Here is a 16,917-nt window from a genome sequence, read left to right on the forward strand (position 1 = left end):
ATTTATTCTTGATATCAAAACATTAAAACTATTTAAAAATATATAAAAAAATTAAATTTTTTATAAAAAAATAAGTTGAATTGTAGCTTCAAACAACAGAGAGTACTTTCCCTCCTCCCAAAATCAAACCAACACTCAAAACCCTTTCCCAACCAAAAGTAATGATAGAATAGAAATTAATTGAAGGGCCTACAAATTTCAAAGAACAACAGAATTCTTGCTATAAACAATGTGAAAGCAGAGTACAAGAGATCCGTCATTAAAATAAATATAAAGTGATTCTAGCAACTCCCCTTTTCTTTTTCTTATAATGAAATATATACATCAAAGATCAACAAAAAGAAAAAATCTTGATATTTAAAAAACTGATACGAAAATAATAATAGTAAAAATAAAAAAGGAATACATGAGGGCGGTGACTATTTCTCACAAGGAAACATTTACACACAAATTTATTGGTGACCTAACAACGTTCACTATTTATTATTCAACTGCATTGCAATATTGCATGCAACTCTCTCTCCCGCACCAAAACCAACAAGAGAGAAGAGAGAGAGAGAGAGAGAGAGAGAGAGAACATGTCCCTATAATTAAATGGTGCAGTTGGCTGGTGCGTAGGTGTGTTGTATCCTCCAAATAACTGAGCACAAACACAGAGACAGAGAGAAGGCCAAAGACAAGCCTTTCTATATTCTTACCAAACAAGCTCAAATATCCTGACGAGAAATTAACGATTGTATTTGTAATTACGTTCAAGATTCACTCTATGGCTGCTCTAACGGCTGTGAAGAGGAAAGGGAAGAAAAATACGGATCAAGCCCAGAAGAAACAAGGGAAGATCACGAAAGATGAGATCAGCCAAGGAAAAGCTACTAAACGGTGTGATTTAGTCTCGTTTTGGGAGCTGCCAGAGTACCTGAAGGATAATGAGTTCATCTTGAGTTACTACAGAGCAGATTGGCCTCTCAAAGAAGCTCTCTTTAGCATTTTTCGTTGGCATAATGAAACCCTCAATGTTTGGACGTAAGTAATTAATCTCTCTTTTAGTTTTGAGATGGAAATTTAGTGCTTGATTATTGAGTTAGTTAATTAATAATTAATTTTTTTTAATGGTTTTTTGGGTTTTAATTACATTTTGCAGGCATCTTCTTGGTTTCTTGTTGTTTGTGGGGTTGACTATGGCGAATTTAATGCAAGTGCCTCAGGTTGCGGATCTACTTGGCTTGTTAACCAGGTAATTTGTTGTGTAAATCTTACTTTTTTTTTCCTTTTTTTTTCCAGTATGAAAAAAGTATACCGAATTACTACTAATTACAGAGAAAAACCCTATAATATTACATGGACTCTCCATTCTTCTTGTAATTCAGAAGCTTAAGATGGGATTTGAAGAAATTTTGTAGCTTCAGCTTGGTTTCCTTTTCTATGATTTTGCTCTCTCCTTTTTCTTACAGCAACTACAAATTTCTTTGAGACCTTCACGATTGGCTGTCTGTTCCTATCAGATTCACTAACCCTTAAATTAAACAGCTAATTGGAAAATTAACCAAAGAGGAAAAATAAATAGAGGGGGGGGGGATGGAAAATTGAAAAAAAAAGGGATTTTGTTTTCTTGGGGGATGATCACGTAGAAGATTATTTAGGAGAGGGAGGAGATTATGCTTTAAGATTAATATTAGTGAATAAGTTTGTGTCGGTTCTTTTTTGAAGAAAATCACTTCTGTTAAGTATTGCCAAATTTTCATGTCAAGAAATTCAGAAATATTACTGTCCAAGTAAAATGCAGGAAAACTTGTGTTCCAGTAAGTCATCTCAATGTTCTTTTACAAATTATGGTGATAATTGAAATTGCTAAGCCTTGCAATATCGCTACAGGTCAATTCTTACTGGTGCACAAAGAAATGTTTCTTATAATTCAAAGGATTTCTATTTGGTACGTTGCCTCATACTAGATAAGAAACGCATTCCTCCCTTCTCCAGTTGTGAATTGATTTCTCATATTATCTAAACACCAAAAATGTTTCAGGGGACAACACAATTGCTAGATTTGGAGCACATATCAACCATGGAAATGGATGTTTTGCCGGCAACCCGGTGGCCATTCTATGTATTCCTAGGTGGTTCTATGTTCTGCCTCCTCTCAAGTACCATTTGTCACCTCTTTTGTTGCCATTCACACCACCTGAACATTCTCTTGTTGCGAATGGACTATGTTGGCATCGCCACAATGATCATCACCTCATTTTTCCCTCCAATCTATTATATCTTCCAATGTGAACCACACTGGCAATTTATCTACCTTGGTGGTGTCACTGCACTGGGAATGTTCACTATTGTAACGCTACTTTCTCCATCACTATCGACCGGAAAGTTTCGTTCTTTTCGAGCCTTCCTCTTCTCTTCCATGGCACTCTTTGGCCTTATCCCAGCAGCCCACGCAATATTTGTCAACTGGAGCAACCCCAAGCGCGACACCATTTTGGCTTACGAGTCTGCCATGGCTATATTTTACTTGACTGGAACCGGGTTTTATGTCAGCAGGTTTCCAGAGAGATTGAAGCCTGGATGGTTCGACCTAACAGGACACAGCCATCAAGTTTTTCATGTTTTTGTGGTATTAGGAGCGTTGGCTCATTATGGTGCCACACTTTCATTCTTGGAGTATCGCACTCATGTTGGATGTGGAGCAAATCTACATGTACTATAGAAATTCATCAATTTGTTTTATTATGAAGTTTGTTTGTGTTTGATTCATTTAGGTGGGAAATATATTCATTTATTAGAATTCTCACTTAAACTGGAATAGTAGTGTCCATAATATTGTATACTTGTGCTAGTGTGACATTCATTTTAGCAGATGGGCTATTGCCTATATGATTCAAAAGAATACAATCTGGAGTTCATAATGCAAGGAAAAATGAATCAAGATTAACTTATAATTGTATTTTTCTCTGATCAATCCAATCTATTGAGCAACTCTACCTGTCATTTCCTTGCAGACAAAGTTTAGCTGTGTGAAATCCAAAATTTCTCCCCTTAATTTGGACATTTGACATGGTGCATGTATTATCCAAGGCTGGTATTGGTTCCAAATTCCAGAAATTCAAAGGGATCCTTCCTTCAAGCGGCTCCCTGTTTATTACAATCTAACTGGCCTTCTGGATTATAGTGTAGCCAAAATTCCTTCCATTACTGCACATACTTGCATTAAAGTTAGGTACCTCCAATACATTTGCATCAAAATGATAATGTTTCAGAAGAGATTAATGTAGATAGAACAATTAAATTATCCAGTCAAGGCTAACTGGGTACATTCCCAGTTGCTAATGGGTCATGGTCTTAATTTTTACTATACTTAAAATGCCATAATATAATAGAAAAGGATCTATAAGACTTCTACAGATTTTTTCTTTACTGCATTGCCTTTCTTTCCATTCGCCAGCCATGATCTTTTCCACTACAAGTATAAAGCTTTTCTATATATATATATATATAAAAAAAACTAGATAGCATAAATAGCTTATGTTTTTTCTATCCTTATAATCTTTGTGATAAAGAAAAGTTGAAAGACAGATAACTTTTAAGTTAATCAGTAAGCCATGGCAGCCTTTAACTTTGAGAAATTATGCTTATTGCTTGAAGTTTTTCTTTTTCTCCTCTTTCTCTTTCCCTTAAGTGGTCAGCAACATATCACCCTACTCTTCTCTTCTTTCAATCCCATAAAAGCCAACGGATCCACATCACCACCAGCATCTCCAGTGCTGCATGGATTTGCTTCAACATCCATTAATACAACTAATGAAAATGAGGCTAAGAGTCAGAAGGTGAGCCATACTGTTGAAAGTTCTTATAGCTTCTTGTGCGTGTTAGTGTTCAAACTTGCTGATTTCTTTGGGCAATGATATTTTTTTCTTGAAAAATTTCCTCACATTTTCTATGAATAGAAAAGGAGTGGCTTGGAGAGAGTGGAAGGGGGTTTAGCTAAGGCCCCGCACAGCTGCTCAAGAAGCTATTCGTTCAAAGAACTGCTCTTCACAGAAGAAAGAGACCTTCATCCCCAAAGGATCATATATCGGAGCCCCGATGCTTTTCATCAGTTAATTCTCCAAGGAAACTTCAAAATTTATTTCAAATGTTTGGCATTGAGCTCTTAAAATATTTCTTGACATAGTAATGGCGCCACAATCATAGTGGATGCTTGCAATGCCAACACAAAGCAGTGGATCAGAGTAATTTTTTTCATCTTTTGGTCTTATGGGAGTTGCTTATGGATCTCGGTTTACAGTCTTACAGAGAAAGGGGCAGTCTCTTACCATCCTTAAAACTTCAATACCATCTCTTTTAAGGTTTAAACATGAAACCTCCAAGTAGAAATTTCAAGTCTTAAAGTCGAGGAATTCGAGTTGTGTTGTTTATTAAAGATTAATAAAGTACCAATTCATTAATTCTCTCCTCCTTTTTCATAAATTAAAGTTAAATTTCATAGAAAATAATCTTCCTGTGCATCTTTTTATCATAATATAACCGAACTAAATACGGCAAAAATGTACAGATATATCTCCGAGTCTCTTAAATATAAAATAAAAAAAAAAGAATATTAAAAGAAGAAAAAAAAAGAAGCAGGGACAATTGACCAGCTCTTGCCTGTCGGTATGTTAATATCTATGGCACATTCTTTCGAGCTTTAACGATGTCATGCTCTCATTTCAGGCACCGGACGTCTCAACAGCCAAATTCTAAGCTCTCCAAGAAATTGCTTAGAGTCCTGTGTAATGCTGAAGGGTTCCGGCCCCCTAGTGATGTGCCTTTGCGAAAGACTTATATACCCTTCAAAGGCCTTGGTCCAGTCCATCTAGGGCAGGCTCCTAACAGCCGACCTATTCTCAAAGGCAGGGCTCGAGGGTATTCAAGCACTTGAAGGACCAATTAGATAAGGAAGTTCAAGTCCATGAGCCCTAGAGGGTCAAATTACACAAAAATAATGGGTCAAAGAATGTGCCTCAGTGGATAATAGCTACGTGACTTATGCTTTGCACTGGGTAGAATATTTTTTTTCCAGTAAAAAAATAAATATATAGGCTTTTTTTATTGTCTTTTTGGATATATAAAAATTCATAATCATAAACGAAATGCTCATACATGTATATAATTAAATAAATTAATATATGATTTCACAAAAAATTAAATGTTGAAAGGAAAGTGAAAAAATCAAAAGTTTCAATTCCTAAAAAATTAAATGATAAATAATGAAATTTTTAAAAAAAATTAAAATAATCTAAAAAAAGTCAAATTCAACTCATGTGAACCTTTGAAATTTGTGACCGTGGTCATAAGATGACGCGGATTGATTGCATATAAGAAAAAAAAAAAAAAAACAAAGCAAAAATCTTAAATAAAAAAACTGAGGATTGAAAATAAAAAAAAAAAAACAAAAAAAAAAAAAATCTAAGTCAACCTGGATAACCCTATTAAACCTATGAGTCTATGACTATGGGCATAGGATTGAGTTAGCTAGCCTCACAAAAGAAAAGAAAAAAAAAAATAAAGATCAATTCCAAAAAAAAAAAATTAAAATATAAAATTAAAAATAAATAAATTTTATACAAGGATCTAAAAAATAAAGTCAATCCAAGTCAATCTTCAAAACTCCATATTCTAGACATGAGGTTAGAATTAAACCATGGAAAATATTAGGAATGTCCTGGTGTTTGTGCTTAACATGCCTATTTTGTTAAGAGATGCCTAGATATGAACTATGAAAAAAAAATCATATTAGCTAAGAAAGTTAAGTGAATTTGTGTATTTAACATTATAATATAATACGCTTTAATATTGCATGAAAACTGAGTTTTAACTATGGTAGCAAAATTTAATTATAATTGAGGTAATTCAAATCTATTGACACTTTAAGAAATATTATAAAGTGTATTGAGAAGAATTATCAATAGAAAATAACAAAATATCTAGAACTACCTATAATAGCAGTGAGAGATAAACCTTAAACATTAGAGTGAATTAAATCAAATGGTGCAAAAGAAAAGGAATCACTTTTGTTAAATGATAATGCTGATTGTTTTGTTAGTTAATAAATAAGGCTATCAATTTGTTCTTCATTAACAAGTCCTAAATGACCACCACAAATTGAAAGTTGAAGATGATAAAAAGAAGCATGGCCGAGATGAGAGTTCTATAGACTAATGGATAGAGGTGATTGAGACTAAGGCTGTGTTGTTTGAACTAGTGAACAGAAATTGGTAGGGAATGTGGAGACTTATTAGCTTAAAGAGTCATCCAACCTTACGACCTATCCTTAGAGTTTGTCCTGTCATTGGATCCTGCATTTAATAACAACAAAAAAGAAGAAGAAAAAATCAATTAGACCAAACTCATATAGTTGACCAATATATATGATATTAAAAGTGAGTTTGAGAATACAATAAGTATCAGGAAAAAAATAGTTAGATTGAACCATTATAAATTTAAATTGATGAAGTATTACATCATTATATTTGTTTAGTGGAAAAAAGTATGAAATCAAGTGTCTTAGGCAAAGTAAAAAACCAAGATGAATTACCTGGTGTGACTAATATAAAAACTAGATTACCAAAATAAACAAGGACTCACTTTGAAAATTTATTCTATCTCAAAAGCAAAGAATTTTTCAATGAGGATAGTGGATGATGAACCTTTAATAATAGTGGCGGCGAATCTAGAAAAAGTACTATAAAACATGTATTATTGAGAATATATGTTGGTATTTTGGAAACAACTATGCTAAAAAGATACCAGAGGATTGCTTCTAAAAAAATTAATAAACTCGAATTGGGCAATTTCTAGAGAATGTATCCTGTTTTCTTACAATAATTGCAAAATCCCTTTGAAAATCCATATGGCTAACCTTTGTTTTTGGATTAAGGTCCCTTTGATAGTGGCAACATACAACACAATAAAAATCATTTTAGAAAGGATTAAAATGAGTTTGTTTTTTTTATAGATAGGTTTTAAAAAAAGCTTAATTCAAAATAGGTAAAGGGACTACAATAAAAATGAGATGCACAAATATGCTGAAGTCATTAGTAGGGCTATAAGAAAAAGAACCAAGTGTTGATGGTCTTCCAATAGTTATAAAAATTTTCAACATTGATGACATTGTAAATTATAGTTTTGAGAAAAGAAGTTGGTCTCAAACAAAGTGCATCTTAAATAGGAAATTATTGATGGATTGTCTAGATTGTTGAGTGCTTAGAAGCTGGTATTGATGTGATAGATCTACAATGATATAACATTTTTCTAGAAAGTTTCAAGGTGGTCTTGAATCTACTAAAATAGAGGTTGGTGGAATGTGCACATGTGATGTGAATCCAGATGATAACCTTGTGGCTTTTGCTATCCTCGTCTTAAAAGATATTTTATTTTTTTGGTGTTGTCTTCTTCATCTATTTTCAGTGACATCTCTAATGACATATCATCAAAGTTTTACACCCTTAAGATAACTAGACATAGCTTGAGCCCATATAATGTATAGTTAGACCATTCCATAACAATTTTATGAAGTTTCAAGATGCTTCATAGTTTGTTTGAAGACACTTACAGAAGACAGGTAAAATTTAACAGGAACCACATGAAACTAGAAAGGAAATTGGTGTTTAAACAAGATGAAATTAACATGTATGAAAAGACCATGTAAAAAGGTCTTTTTGATGTGAATGACCCACTAATAATAACAATCATTTAGTGTACTTAACTTTTAATATAACAAAAATACAAAAGATCTTTTTGATGTAAAGGCTTCATTATTAGTTGCAATCACATAGCATACTTAATTTTTGATAAGATGATGAATACTAAAATAATGATTTTGATATTATATTAAAGTGAGAAAGAGAAAATGAGGTGATACAAAGAAAAAAAAATTATATTAAATGTTGTGCATTGATTATAAAAAATATCTTTATTATAACCTAGACTAAAAAGAAGATATTTTTAATCAACGTGGAATAAACAAATACATTATATACATTAAAAAATCTGCATGGTGGTGTCAAAATCAAATTTTAGACGGGAATAAACTAGAGGCCTAAAGAAATGTTATAGCTCGGGAAGAACACTCGCTTGCATTTCAATTAAAGGGAAACGATGATGGAGAAGTTTTATGTGATCCAAGACGACTCCGGATTTGAGACCTTGTTCAAGTTCTATAAAATAATGTCTTGGAACCGCCCAATATACCTTTGGAACTATTATATTTTCATTTACTAATTATGATAATACTCTTCACATACAATTCTTGTAACCCTTTTTAGGGCCATGGCACGTAAGGCATTTAATTAGTGCTGATTAAAGTCAACCACAGATCACAAGAAGGATGCATAATGTGAGGAACCATTTATTTCCTCTTAATTATATATCCTTCAAGAAGAGTAAAGTTTTGAGGAAGAACTGGAGACATCGCCCGTTAAATTATTCTAGTCAAGTTGTGAACAAGTTCTTTATGTTAGATATGGTTTCTTGTAATCAGTAAAGATCATTATTCTAGTGATTTAAGGAATCAAAAATAAATAAATAATAACAATAGAGTATTAGCGAAGGAAATTAATTATTTTTATATTTTGGTGAATGAGATTATTTCCCGGGTCAAGCCCGTGCCTCAGCTAGCCAACTTATTACTTATTTTCTTCAGCTACTTCCATAAAATTACGTATAAAAAGTAAGCATAATTTCAATTTATTTTTTATTTTTTATTTTAAGAACAGCGATCTATACACAATCTTCCCAATATCCCCACAGCCTTTTCACAGCTAGCTCAATATATATACAGAACATTTGATCACTGTAAAGCGGATTCAAAGCACAAATGTTGCTAATCAGGCAGTGAACATACCGCATGATTTAGAAGCTAAGAACAGCAAATTTCTCATCCAGTGAATGAAGGGAAAGAGCACTCCATATGCTTCTCGTTGACTATTGTGGATTTTAGAAAGATATTACGCCCTTCCCACTATTAATTTTACTTTTATAGTAACTATTTTCTGGTTTTTAAACCAAATTATATAAAAAAAAAATACAAATTTGAATCGAACTGAATATTTATTTTCATTATAGTTCGGTTTTTATTAAGAGCACAATATGATGGTTTTCTCTTCAAAATTCTTTTGTTATTTTGTATTCACAGTTTATCAGTATATTATCTTCAAAGAAAATTACTTATGTTTTTTGGGTTAAGATTTTTATTTATTTTACAATTGATTTCATTTTTAAAACACAAGAAGTTGGCGAGGCTTAGTTAGAGAACTCTACACAAACCCCGTTCTCGTCTCTTCCTACCTTGATATATAAGAACCCTAGATATATAGCAGATAGGTCACCACTCAGAGAACAACCTATCGCCATGGCAACCTTTAGTTGCCCCATACATTTCCTTCTGCTCTCAACCATTTTTCTCCTCCTACTTATCTACCACTCTCCATTATTCAAAAACAATCAAACTATCATTTCCCCTCTTCTAACCCCAATATTTAACCAACACAAATCTAACAGCAACACCACTCAAGTTCTTCCACAATTTGGGTCACCTTTAGCTTCTACCAATATTGCTCTGAACAATAGCATTGTTAGCCACAAAAAAGTGATCTTCTTCTTCTTCTTCTTCTTCTTTTTGGTAAGTAACTGTTTGTTTGGCTTGACTGATGTTTTGTTTTTTTTTTTTCATTTGTTTTTCATGTTGTAGAAGAAGAGTGGTATAGAGAGAATTGAAGCAGATTTAGTAAATGCGAGGGTGGCTATACAAGAAGCAATTCGAAGAAAGAACTATACATTAACTGAGGAGGATACTTTCATTCCCAGAGGATCCATGTACAGAAATGCATACGCATTTCATCAGTTAAGTTTCTATTGACCACTCTTTTTTTTTTTTTTTTAATGTTTCTACTACTACACATTACTATAGTGTGATAATGCATGGTTGTATTGTTTTTTACCCTATGAAATACTGCCGATTCTAATATTTGCTCACTTATCTAACGTAAAATTGGAATTCTTTTCAATTTATTTCTTTAATTATGTTGATATCTATATATAAAATTTAAGAAGTCAAGTCTCATTTAAATATATCATTTCTACGAACAGTTTTTATGTATATTACATGTAAAAAAGCTATACTCAAGAGGTGTTTTATTTTACAATTTTTTTTTTTTTTTGAGAAGAAGGAGAAGGAAGGTTAATCAACCCAATAATTACAATCTGTGTTAATTTCATCAAACTTTCTTCTTCTTCTTTTTTCTTAAAAGACTAATTATGGCGTTCCCATCAACCGAAACATTATAAAACATGGGATAACAAAGTGTTTCTTAGTCTATGATTTTGATTTTTAAGGATTTCTACAAGAAATGTTTTCTTTTTTTTTTAAAAAAAAAAAGAAATTGTCATGGGATCACTATTGATTCGTTATTTCAGCTGAGTTCTTGGACAACAACTATATTACATTTTATAATTTTTTTAAGAAAAAGGAAAAGGTGTTAAGTAGCGATGTGTGCATTGATGATTACTTGGTAGTCTTCGAAACAATCAAAATCATATGATAAAATATGTTATTTTGAGATAATCAAAATATTGCTACCAATAGGGAGTGATTTGAAATGTTTTACTTTCTTTAGGGATCGGGATTTGTTGAGGCATGTGGCCTGGTAAAAGCTAGCTGTTTTCGATGGCATATGTATTCCCATTTGCATTTTTCCATTCACATCTATGTTAACCCAGAATGGCAAGACACGTAAATTTTCATAGTACGATTAAAATTAAAATTAAAAGGGGACTTGCTTTTATCATGGGTTGTCTAAAGTCCTTAATGTTTATATCGATTCATGTGCTATAGTTTACTTTTATTTGTATTCTATCCATATACGTACGAGGTCTCTAAAAGATGCATTTCTTTTAATTCAAATGATTTAGACTTTTATGAATAATTATCAATGGCCTTTAGCTTTTTATTCAAAAAAGATGCTGCTAATAAAAAAACATCTTTTTGTAAAAAATATATATACATTAATAAGAAAATGAAAATTAGATTGATGAAAAATCTTTTTCACTATTTAAATCGTTATTCTTCTTGCAAATATTTATTTTCATTATAACAAGACTAAAAAAAAATTGTTTTTTTTTTTTTCTTTGATCAACTAGACATGATATACTTAGAAAAATTTAATAAATATTCTTTCAGACTAGAAAATCAAGAAAAGTAACATATCTCCTTAACCACTGAGCTTTATTTCTTGCTATTTAGTACACGTACAGGATTGATTAACAAGGTTTTCTTCTGCCTTAATCAGGAGTTATTCAGAGATGGTAAAGAGATTCAAGATATGGGTCTACAGGGAAGGAGAAACGCCCATGGTTCACAACGGGCCCATGAAACATATCTACTCAATTGAGGGACAGTTCATCGATGAAATGGAGAGTGGGAAGAGCCCATTTTTAGCCCGCAATCATGATGAGGCCCATGCATTTTTCCTACCAATCAGCGTGGCTTACATTGTTGAGTACGTTTACTTGCCTATCACCACCTATCATCGTGAAAGACTAGTAAGAATCTTCAAGGATTATGTTACAGTCGTAGCAAATAAATATCCTCATTGGAACAGAAGCAGAGGTGGTGACCATTTTATGGTTTCTTGCCATGATTGGGTACGTACGTAGCTATTTATGTAGAATTGAAGTTCTGGTGTGTCTCTTCGTAGACAATCTGATAAGATTGAAACCTAGCATGTCCCCTGCAAGAAGATGACACGGGGACCGAAGTTCTAGTTATACTAACGTTGCGACTGCACATTTGGAATTCTTGTGCATTTTCCTTGTAATTTCAGGCACCACAGGTCTCGAGAGATGACCCAGAACTATACAAGAATCTGATAAGAGTAATGTGTAATGCCAACACTTCTGAAGGATTCCGACCAAGAAGAGATGCTACACTGCCGGAGCTGAACTGCCCCCCCTTAAAACTCACTCCAGCATGCCGTGGCTTACCTCCCCACGAACGCAAGATCTTCGCATTTTTTGCAGGTGGTGAGCACGGAGACATACGCAAAATCTTGCTTCAACATTGGAAGGAAAAGGATGACGAGATCCAAGTTCATGAGTACTTACCAAAGGATCAAGATTACATGGAATTAATGGGGCAAAGCAATTTTTGTTTGTGCCCTAGCGGTTTTGAAGTGGCTAGTCCTAGATTGGCGGAGTCAATTTATTCAGGATGTGTCCCGGTTATTATCTCCGACCATTATAATTTACCCTTCAGTGATGTTCTCGACTGGAGCCAGTTTTCGGTACAAATTCCAGTGGAGAAAATTCCTGAAATTAAGACAATTTTGAGAGGAATTTCGTATGATGAGTACCTGAAGATGCAGAAGAGGGTGATGAAAGTGCAAAGGCATTTTGTGCTTAACCGACCGGCTAAGCCATACGATGTTCTTCATATGGTGCTTCACTCAGTCTGGCTCAGGAGGCTCAACATTAGGGTGCCTCATTGATTTTAGTCTGTAAAATTATACAATTTTTAATGATCATGACACACATCATAGCTAGGAATAGTATATTTGATTGCATTCTGTTGTGGATCGGATTTTTTTTTTTTTTTGTAAACTTAAAAAAATATATTAAGAGTAATGAAGATATTATCAGCATGCCCCTGTTATATATATATGGAAGTATATACGATCCCATCCTTTGGGGCTGATGATGGGTGTCGACGTTTTGGATGCTCGTTAGACCTCTGCCTTTTTGACTTGTCATGGATATCAATATCTTATTTTTAGCATTTTGTCATTTCTTTTCCTTTCTGGTTCATGCTGGGCTCTTTTATCAACTGTTCTCGTTTTATCAAAAGGAAAAATAAAAAATAAAAAGAGGGAAGATCTAGTGGTAGAGGGTTAAGCAGGTGAAAGTCAACCATCAATATTTGCAATATTGAGAGAGAGAGAGAGAGAAAGGAAACTTGGAGAAAGACATGATAAAATGTAGAAACAATTTGTGATCGATTGACAATTTTCCAAGCTTGGATTTTACTATCTCAACTTAAGATATAAAGCATTTTAATGATTTTTTTGCTTACATAAACTGTATTCATTCAAAGCCAACTCTTGTATAAGGCTTATTCTAATGATTAAAAATAACTTAAAAAGTATTACTAGTACAGAAGAATTTGAAGTAGGAAAGAATTTTTTTTTTCGAATAAAATTAAAAATGCATTTTTCTTCAGCTAATAACTCACTAACAACAAAGTCAATAGAAGACAATTGAATCAGCGAAGTTGCATTCAAGATTAAGCCTCGTTCCATAAAACTAGCCTGATATCATGTTAAAATAACTAGAACAAACACAAAAAAAAAACTAGAATTCTTAATAATCTGTTTATTATGAGTGTTTAGTCTTAACCTATATATATATATATATATATATATATATATATATATATATATATATATATATATATAGAGAGAGAGAGAGAGAGAGAGAGAGAGAGAGAGAGAGAAAGAAGTGAAATTAAAAGTATTATTTTATTTTTTAATAAATAAAACTATATAAATATTATTTAAGTCATGAATTACCTTATTTCTAAACCGACCACTGAAATTAATTTACGGCAAGTGCTTAATTGTTTTTGTGGGTCTTGCAGCCTGACGCCATCCTGCCTGTATCCTTGAACAGTAGCTAATATATATATCCCTTGCCTTCTTAACAATGGAAGCACGAAACTTCTTTTTATTGGCTGTACTTTTGTTAACAAAAATGCTGGGCATACGCTTTCAATTCTTTAATGGATTTGAGGTTGTGTGTCCTTGTGAGAAGAAAAAAGGGGAAGGCAATGTATTGGATAAAACGATCAATTTCACAGATGAAACAAATTCTCCTAATTAGTGCCATACAGTCATACCGCCATTAATGACACCATCTCCATGGAAGACACCATGCGTGCTTAAACCTATAGAGAAGTTGTGAGAGAGCATGTTCTCATGGCAACTTTTACTAGCTCCTTCATCAGTTTTCTACTACTATCAGCTATTGTTCTCACTCTGGTTTTCCTCTCCTTGTCTCCCTCTAATCAAACAACCAAGATCTCAAGACGTTCGTCTTCTTTTTATACACCTCATTACAGTATAGATGGTAAAACCAACCATACTTTTGATCATAGCTTTCAATCCTTTTCTTCACCAATTCTTTTGCTACCACCTCCAAACCCCACTTTTGAAAGGCTCCAACCCTCACCCTCGCCGTCACCCTCGCCGTCACCATCACAAGGGATTTCACTAATTACAAGACATGAAAGAGTGAGCCTGGTTAACAATATCTTCTTTTTTTCGACATGTTTATTTGTTTTATGTTATTGATCCTTCTTTGTGTGTCTCCTTTTTGGGCAGAACAAGACACGTTTTGATGGAATTGAAGCAGGTTTAGCTAGAGCAAGAGCTGCCATTTACGAAGCAGTTCGGTCACATAACTCTTCTTCATACAAGGAGGGGAGTTATATCCCCAGAGGAGCCATGTACAGAAATCATTATGCATTTCATCAGTTAAGTTGCAACATTCCTTTCTTTTCTTTTCGGATATTAATTAACTAGCGGCTGATTGATAAAAGTGGAACTCGAATTCAAGATCCCACCATTCTCGGTTTAGGAAGAGCACACCTTGACCATTCGAGCTACAAGCTATTCATGCTTTACAAGATTTATTTTCATTTTTTAAAAAACGCAAAAAGAAGCTGTTAGTATATTTACAGAATTCATTGTTGCTAATAGTTTAATTTTTTTTATATTTTTTTTTTGTTTCATAATATTGAGTTTAATTAGCTGAAGCTCGTTAATTAGTCGTAAGAAAATTCATTAATTACCTTATTTTTTAACTGATCAGAACTTAAATTTATGGCAATCAAGTGTTTAAGGGCTGTGCTAGCTTCCAGCTGCCTGTCACCACTGTTCATCGTACACCGTACGCCAATTATTTCCTTCGTGATAATGATACTTCATTTATTGGTTCTCCTTCGCTACGTACAATACATGTGTGGCATGGCTTTTGGTTGCGCATGATTTCTTGTTTTTCAAGGCTACAGTGGCAATACAACGGAGTATTATTTGAATTTGTCTGTGGGGGAGAGAAGAACAGGGAAGGTTCGAGGGTACTGAGAAAAACATCAGCTCCACTAAGGACACGTTTTCGCACAGTATTAATTCGTACTATACATGCTACATGTTCCAATGATCAGTTGTTAAGATCAACATGCACTAATTATAATTAATTACATAACCAAAATTAATTTATATTTATTCAGGAGTTATACAGAGATGGAGAAGAGGTTCAGGATATGGGTTTACAAGGAAGGAGAGCTTCCTCTAGTCCATTCTGCGCCCTTAAACCTCATCTACAGCATTGAAGGCCAGTTTCTTGATGAGATGGAAAGCGGGAAGAGCCCCTTTGCTGCTCGTCACCCCGACGAGGCACACACATTCCTACTCCCTATCAGCGTGGCCTATATCATTCACTATATCTACAGGCCCCTCGTTACATTCTCTCGTGAGGAGCTGCAACGTTTGGTCCAAGATTATGTTGCTGTCGTCGCCGGCAAGTACCCTTACTGGAACAGAACTGAAGGGGCTGATCATTTCTTGGTTTCTTGTCATGACTGGGTATGAGAAATCTACCTTCTTTTTGTCGTCCAGTAATGAAAACTAAATGTGTGCGATTATTTTTGTGAATTGATTGATTCTTCATTTCAAATTTCAGGCACCGGACATCTCACGAGCCAATCCTCGTCTCTACAAGAACTTTATTAGAGTCCTTTGCAATGCAAATACATCAGAGAGATTCGAGCCTCGAAGAGATGTTTCAATACCTGAAATCAACATCCCGTTCGGCAAGTTTGGACCGCCCGGCAAAGGTCTCCCCCCCAGTAAGCGCTCGATTCTCGCTTTCTTCGCCGGAGGAGCTCATGGTTACATCAGGAAGCTCTTGTTGGAGCACTGGAAAGATAAAGACGATGAAATCCAGGTCCATGAGTATCTTGATCATAACAAGAGAAACGATTACTTCAAATTAATGGGTCAAAGCAAGTTCTGCCTGTGCCCTAGTGGATATGAAGTAGCAAGTCCAAGAGTGGTGACAGCAATTCAATCAGGGTGTATACCTGTGACCATTTCTGATAACTATACATTGCCATTTAGTGATGTTCTTGATTGGAGTAAGTTCTCAGTGAACATTCCGTCGGAAAAGATACCTGAGATTAAAACAATTTTAAAAAAGATTTCGCTCAGAAGGTATCTGATATTGCAAGGGAGAGTTATAAAGATAGGGAGACATTTCAAACTGAACCGACCTGCTCAGCCGTATGATATGCTTCATATGATACTTCATTCGATATGGTTAAGGAGGCTTAATGTCAGGCCGCCATTTTGATGTTCAAAAGCCTTAAACCCACACCCACGGAGGGCATCAAAAGATATTCTTTTGTAGTAAAAGCAGACATGCATGTATTTGATTGTTCCATGGTGTAACAAATGAAAATGTATGACATTAAAATTTGTTTTTAAGCTTTTCAGAATGTTCATTGGCTGTTGAAAATTATCGGTAAAATAGCAATTAATTAATGGAAACGCTCACGAAAAAATTTTCAAAGCTAATTTCCAATGGAGATGGAGATGGAGATGGAGAAATCCCATTGGCATGAGTTGAAAATAAAACTTTTGGGCAAAAAATATATAGGACCTGATTTTTCAGTAGTTTTTGGTAACTGAAATTAATAAAAAAATATTTAAATATTTTTAAAAATATTTTTAAGACTTATAAACAAACAAATTCTAAGGATATGTTTGTTTTTACGTTTTAAAATCATTTTAAAAAAAATTAAATTTTTTTTATTTTTTTATTAATTTCAAATTA

The 16,917-nt window shown here is 33.8% G+C and overlaps 3 protein-coding genes across 5 annotated transcripts; all 3 read left to right on the forward strand.

Annotated features, from left to right (window-relative positions):
* Window positions 1-510: 510 nt before the first annotated feature.
* On the forward strand, window positions 511-2,855 carry LOC118032602 (heptahelical transmembrane protein 1-like). The gene is made up of 4 exons (XM_035037345.2): window positions 511-1,023; window positions 1,142-1,234; window positions 1,873-1,930; window positions 2,024-2,855. Exons 1-4 carry the CDS (start codon window positions 767-769, stop codon window positions 2,702-2,704), a joined length of 1,089 nt encoding a protein of 362 aa, XP_034893236.1. The 5' UTR covers window positions 511-766; the 3' UTR covers window positions 2,705-2,855.
* An 8,446-nt stretch (window positions 2,856-11,301) lies between these two features.
* Window positions 11,302-12,604, forward strand: LOC118032601 (probable glycosyltransferase At5g20260). Its single transcript, XM_035037343.2, has 2 exons — window positions 11,302-11,676; window positions 11,856-12,604. Exons 1-2 carry the CDS (start codon window positions 11,335-11,337, stop codon window positions 12,516-12,518), a joined length of 1,005 nt encoding a protein of 334 aa, XP_034893234.1. The 5' UTR covers window positions 11,302-11,334; the 3' UTR covers window positions 12,519-12,604.
* A 1,184-nt stretch (window positions 12,605-13,788) lies between these two features.
* LOC118032599 (probable glycosyltransferase At5g20260) lies at window positions 13,789-16,570 on the forward strand. 3 transcript variants are annotated; one of them, XM_035037340.2, is made up of 4 exons: window positions 13,789-14,315; window positions 14,406-14,557; window positions 15,314-15,668; window positions 15,766-16,570. In XM_035037340.2, exons 1-4 carry the CDS (start codon window positions 14,001-14,003, stop codon window positions 16,432-16,434), a joined length of 1,491 nt encoding a protein of 496 aa, XP_034893231.1. In that variant the 5' UTR covers window positions 13,789-14,000; the 3' UTR covers window positions 16,435-16,570. The 3 variants fall into 3 exon arrangements, with proteins under 3 accessions (XP_034893231.1, XP_034893232.1, XP_034893233.1); XM_035037341.2 differs by lacking the exon at window positions 13,789-14,315 and having other exon boundaries at window positions 14,419-15,205; window positions 15,766-16,568; XM_035037342.2 differs by lacking the exon at window positions 13,789-14,315 and having other exon boundaries at window positions 14,443-14,557; window positions 14,896-15,668; window positions 15,766-16,568.
* The last annotated feature ends 347 nt before the right edge of the window (window positions 16,571-16,917 follow it).

The sequence above is a fragment of the Populus alba genome, chromosome 6, assembly GCF_005239225.2.
Source record: "Populus alba chromosome 6, ASM523922v2, whole genome shotgun sequence".
NCBI lineage: Eukaryota > Viridiplantae > Streptophyta > Magnoliopsida > Malpighiales > Salicaceae > Populus > Populus alba.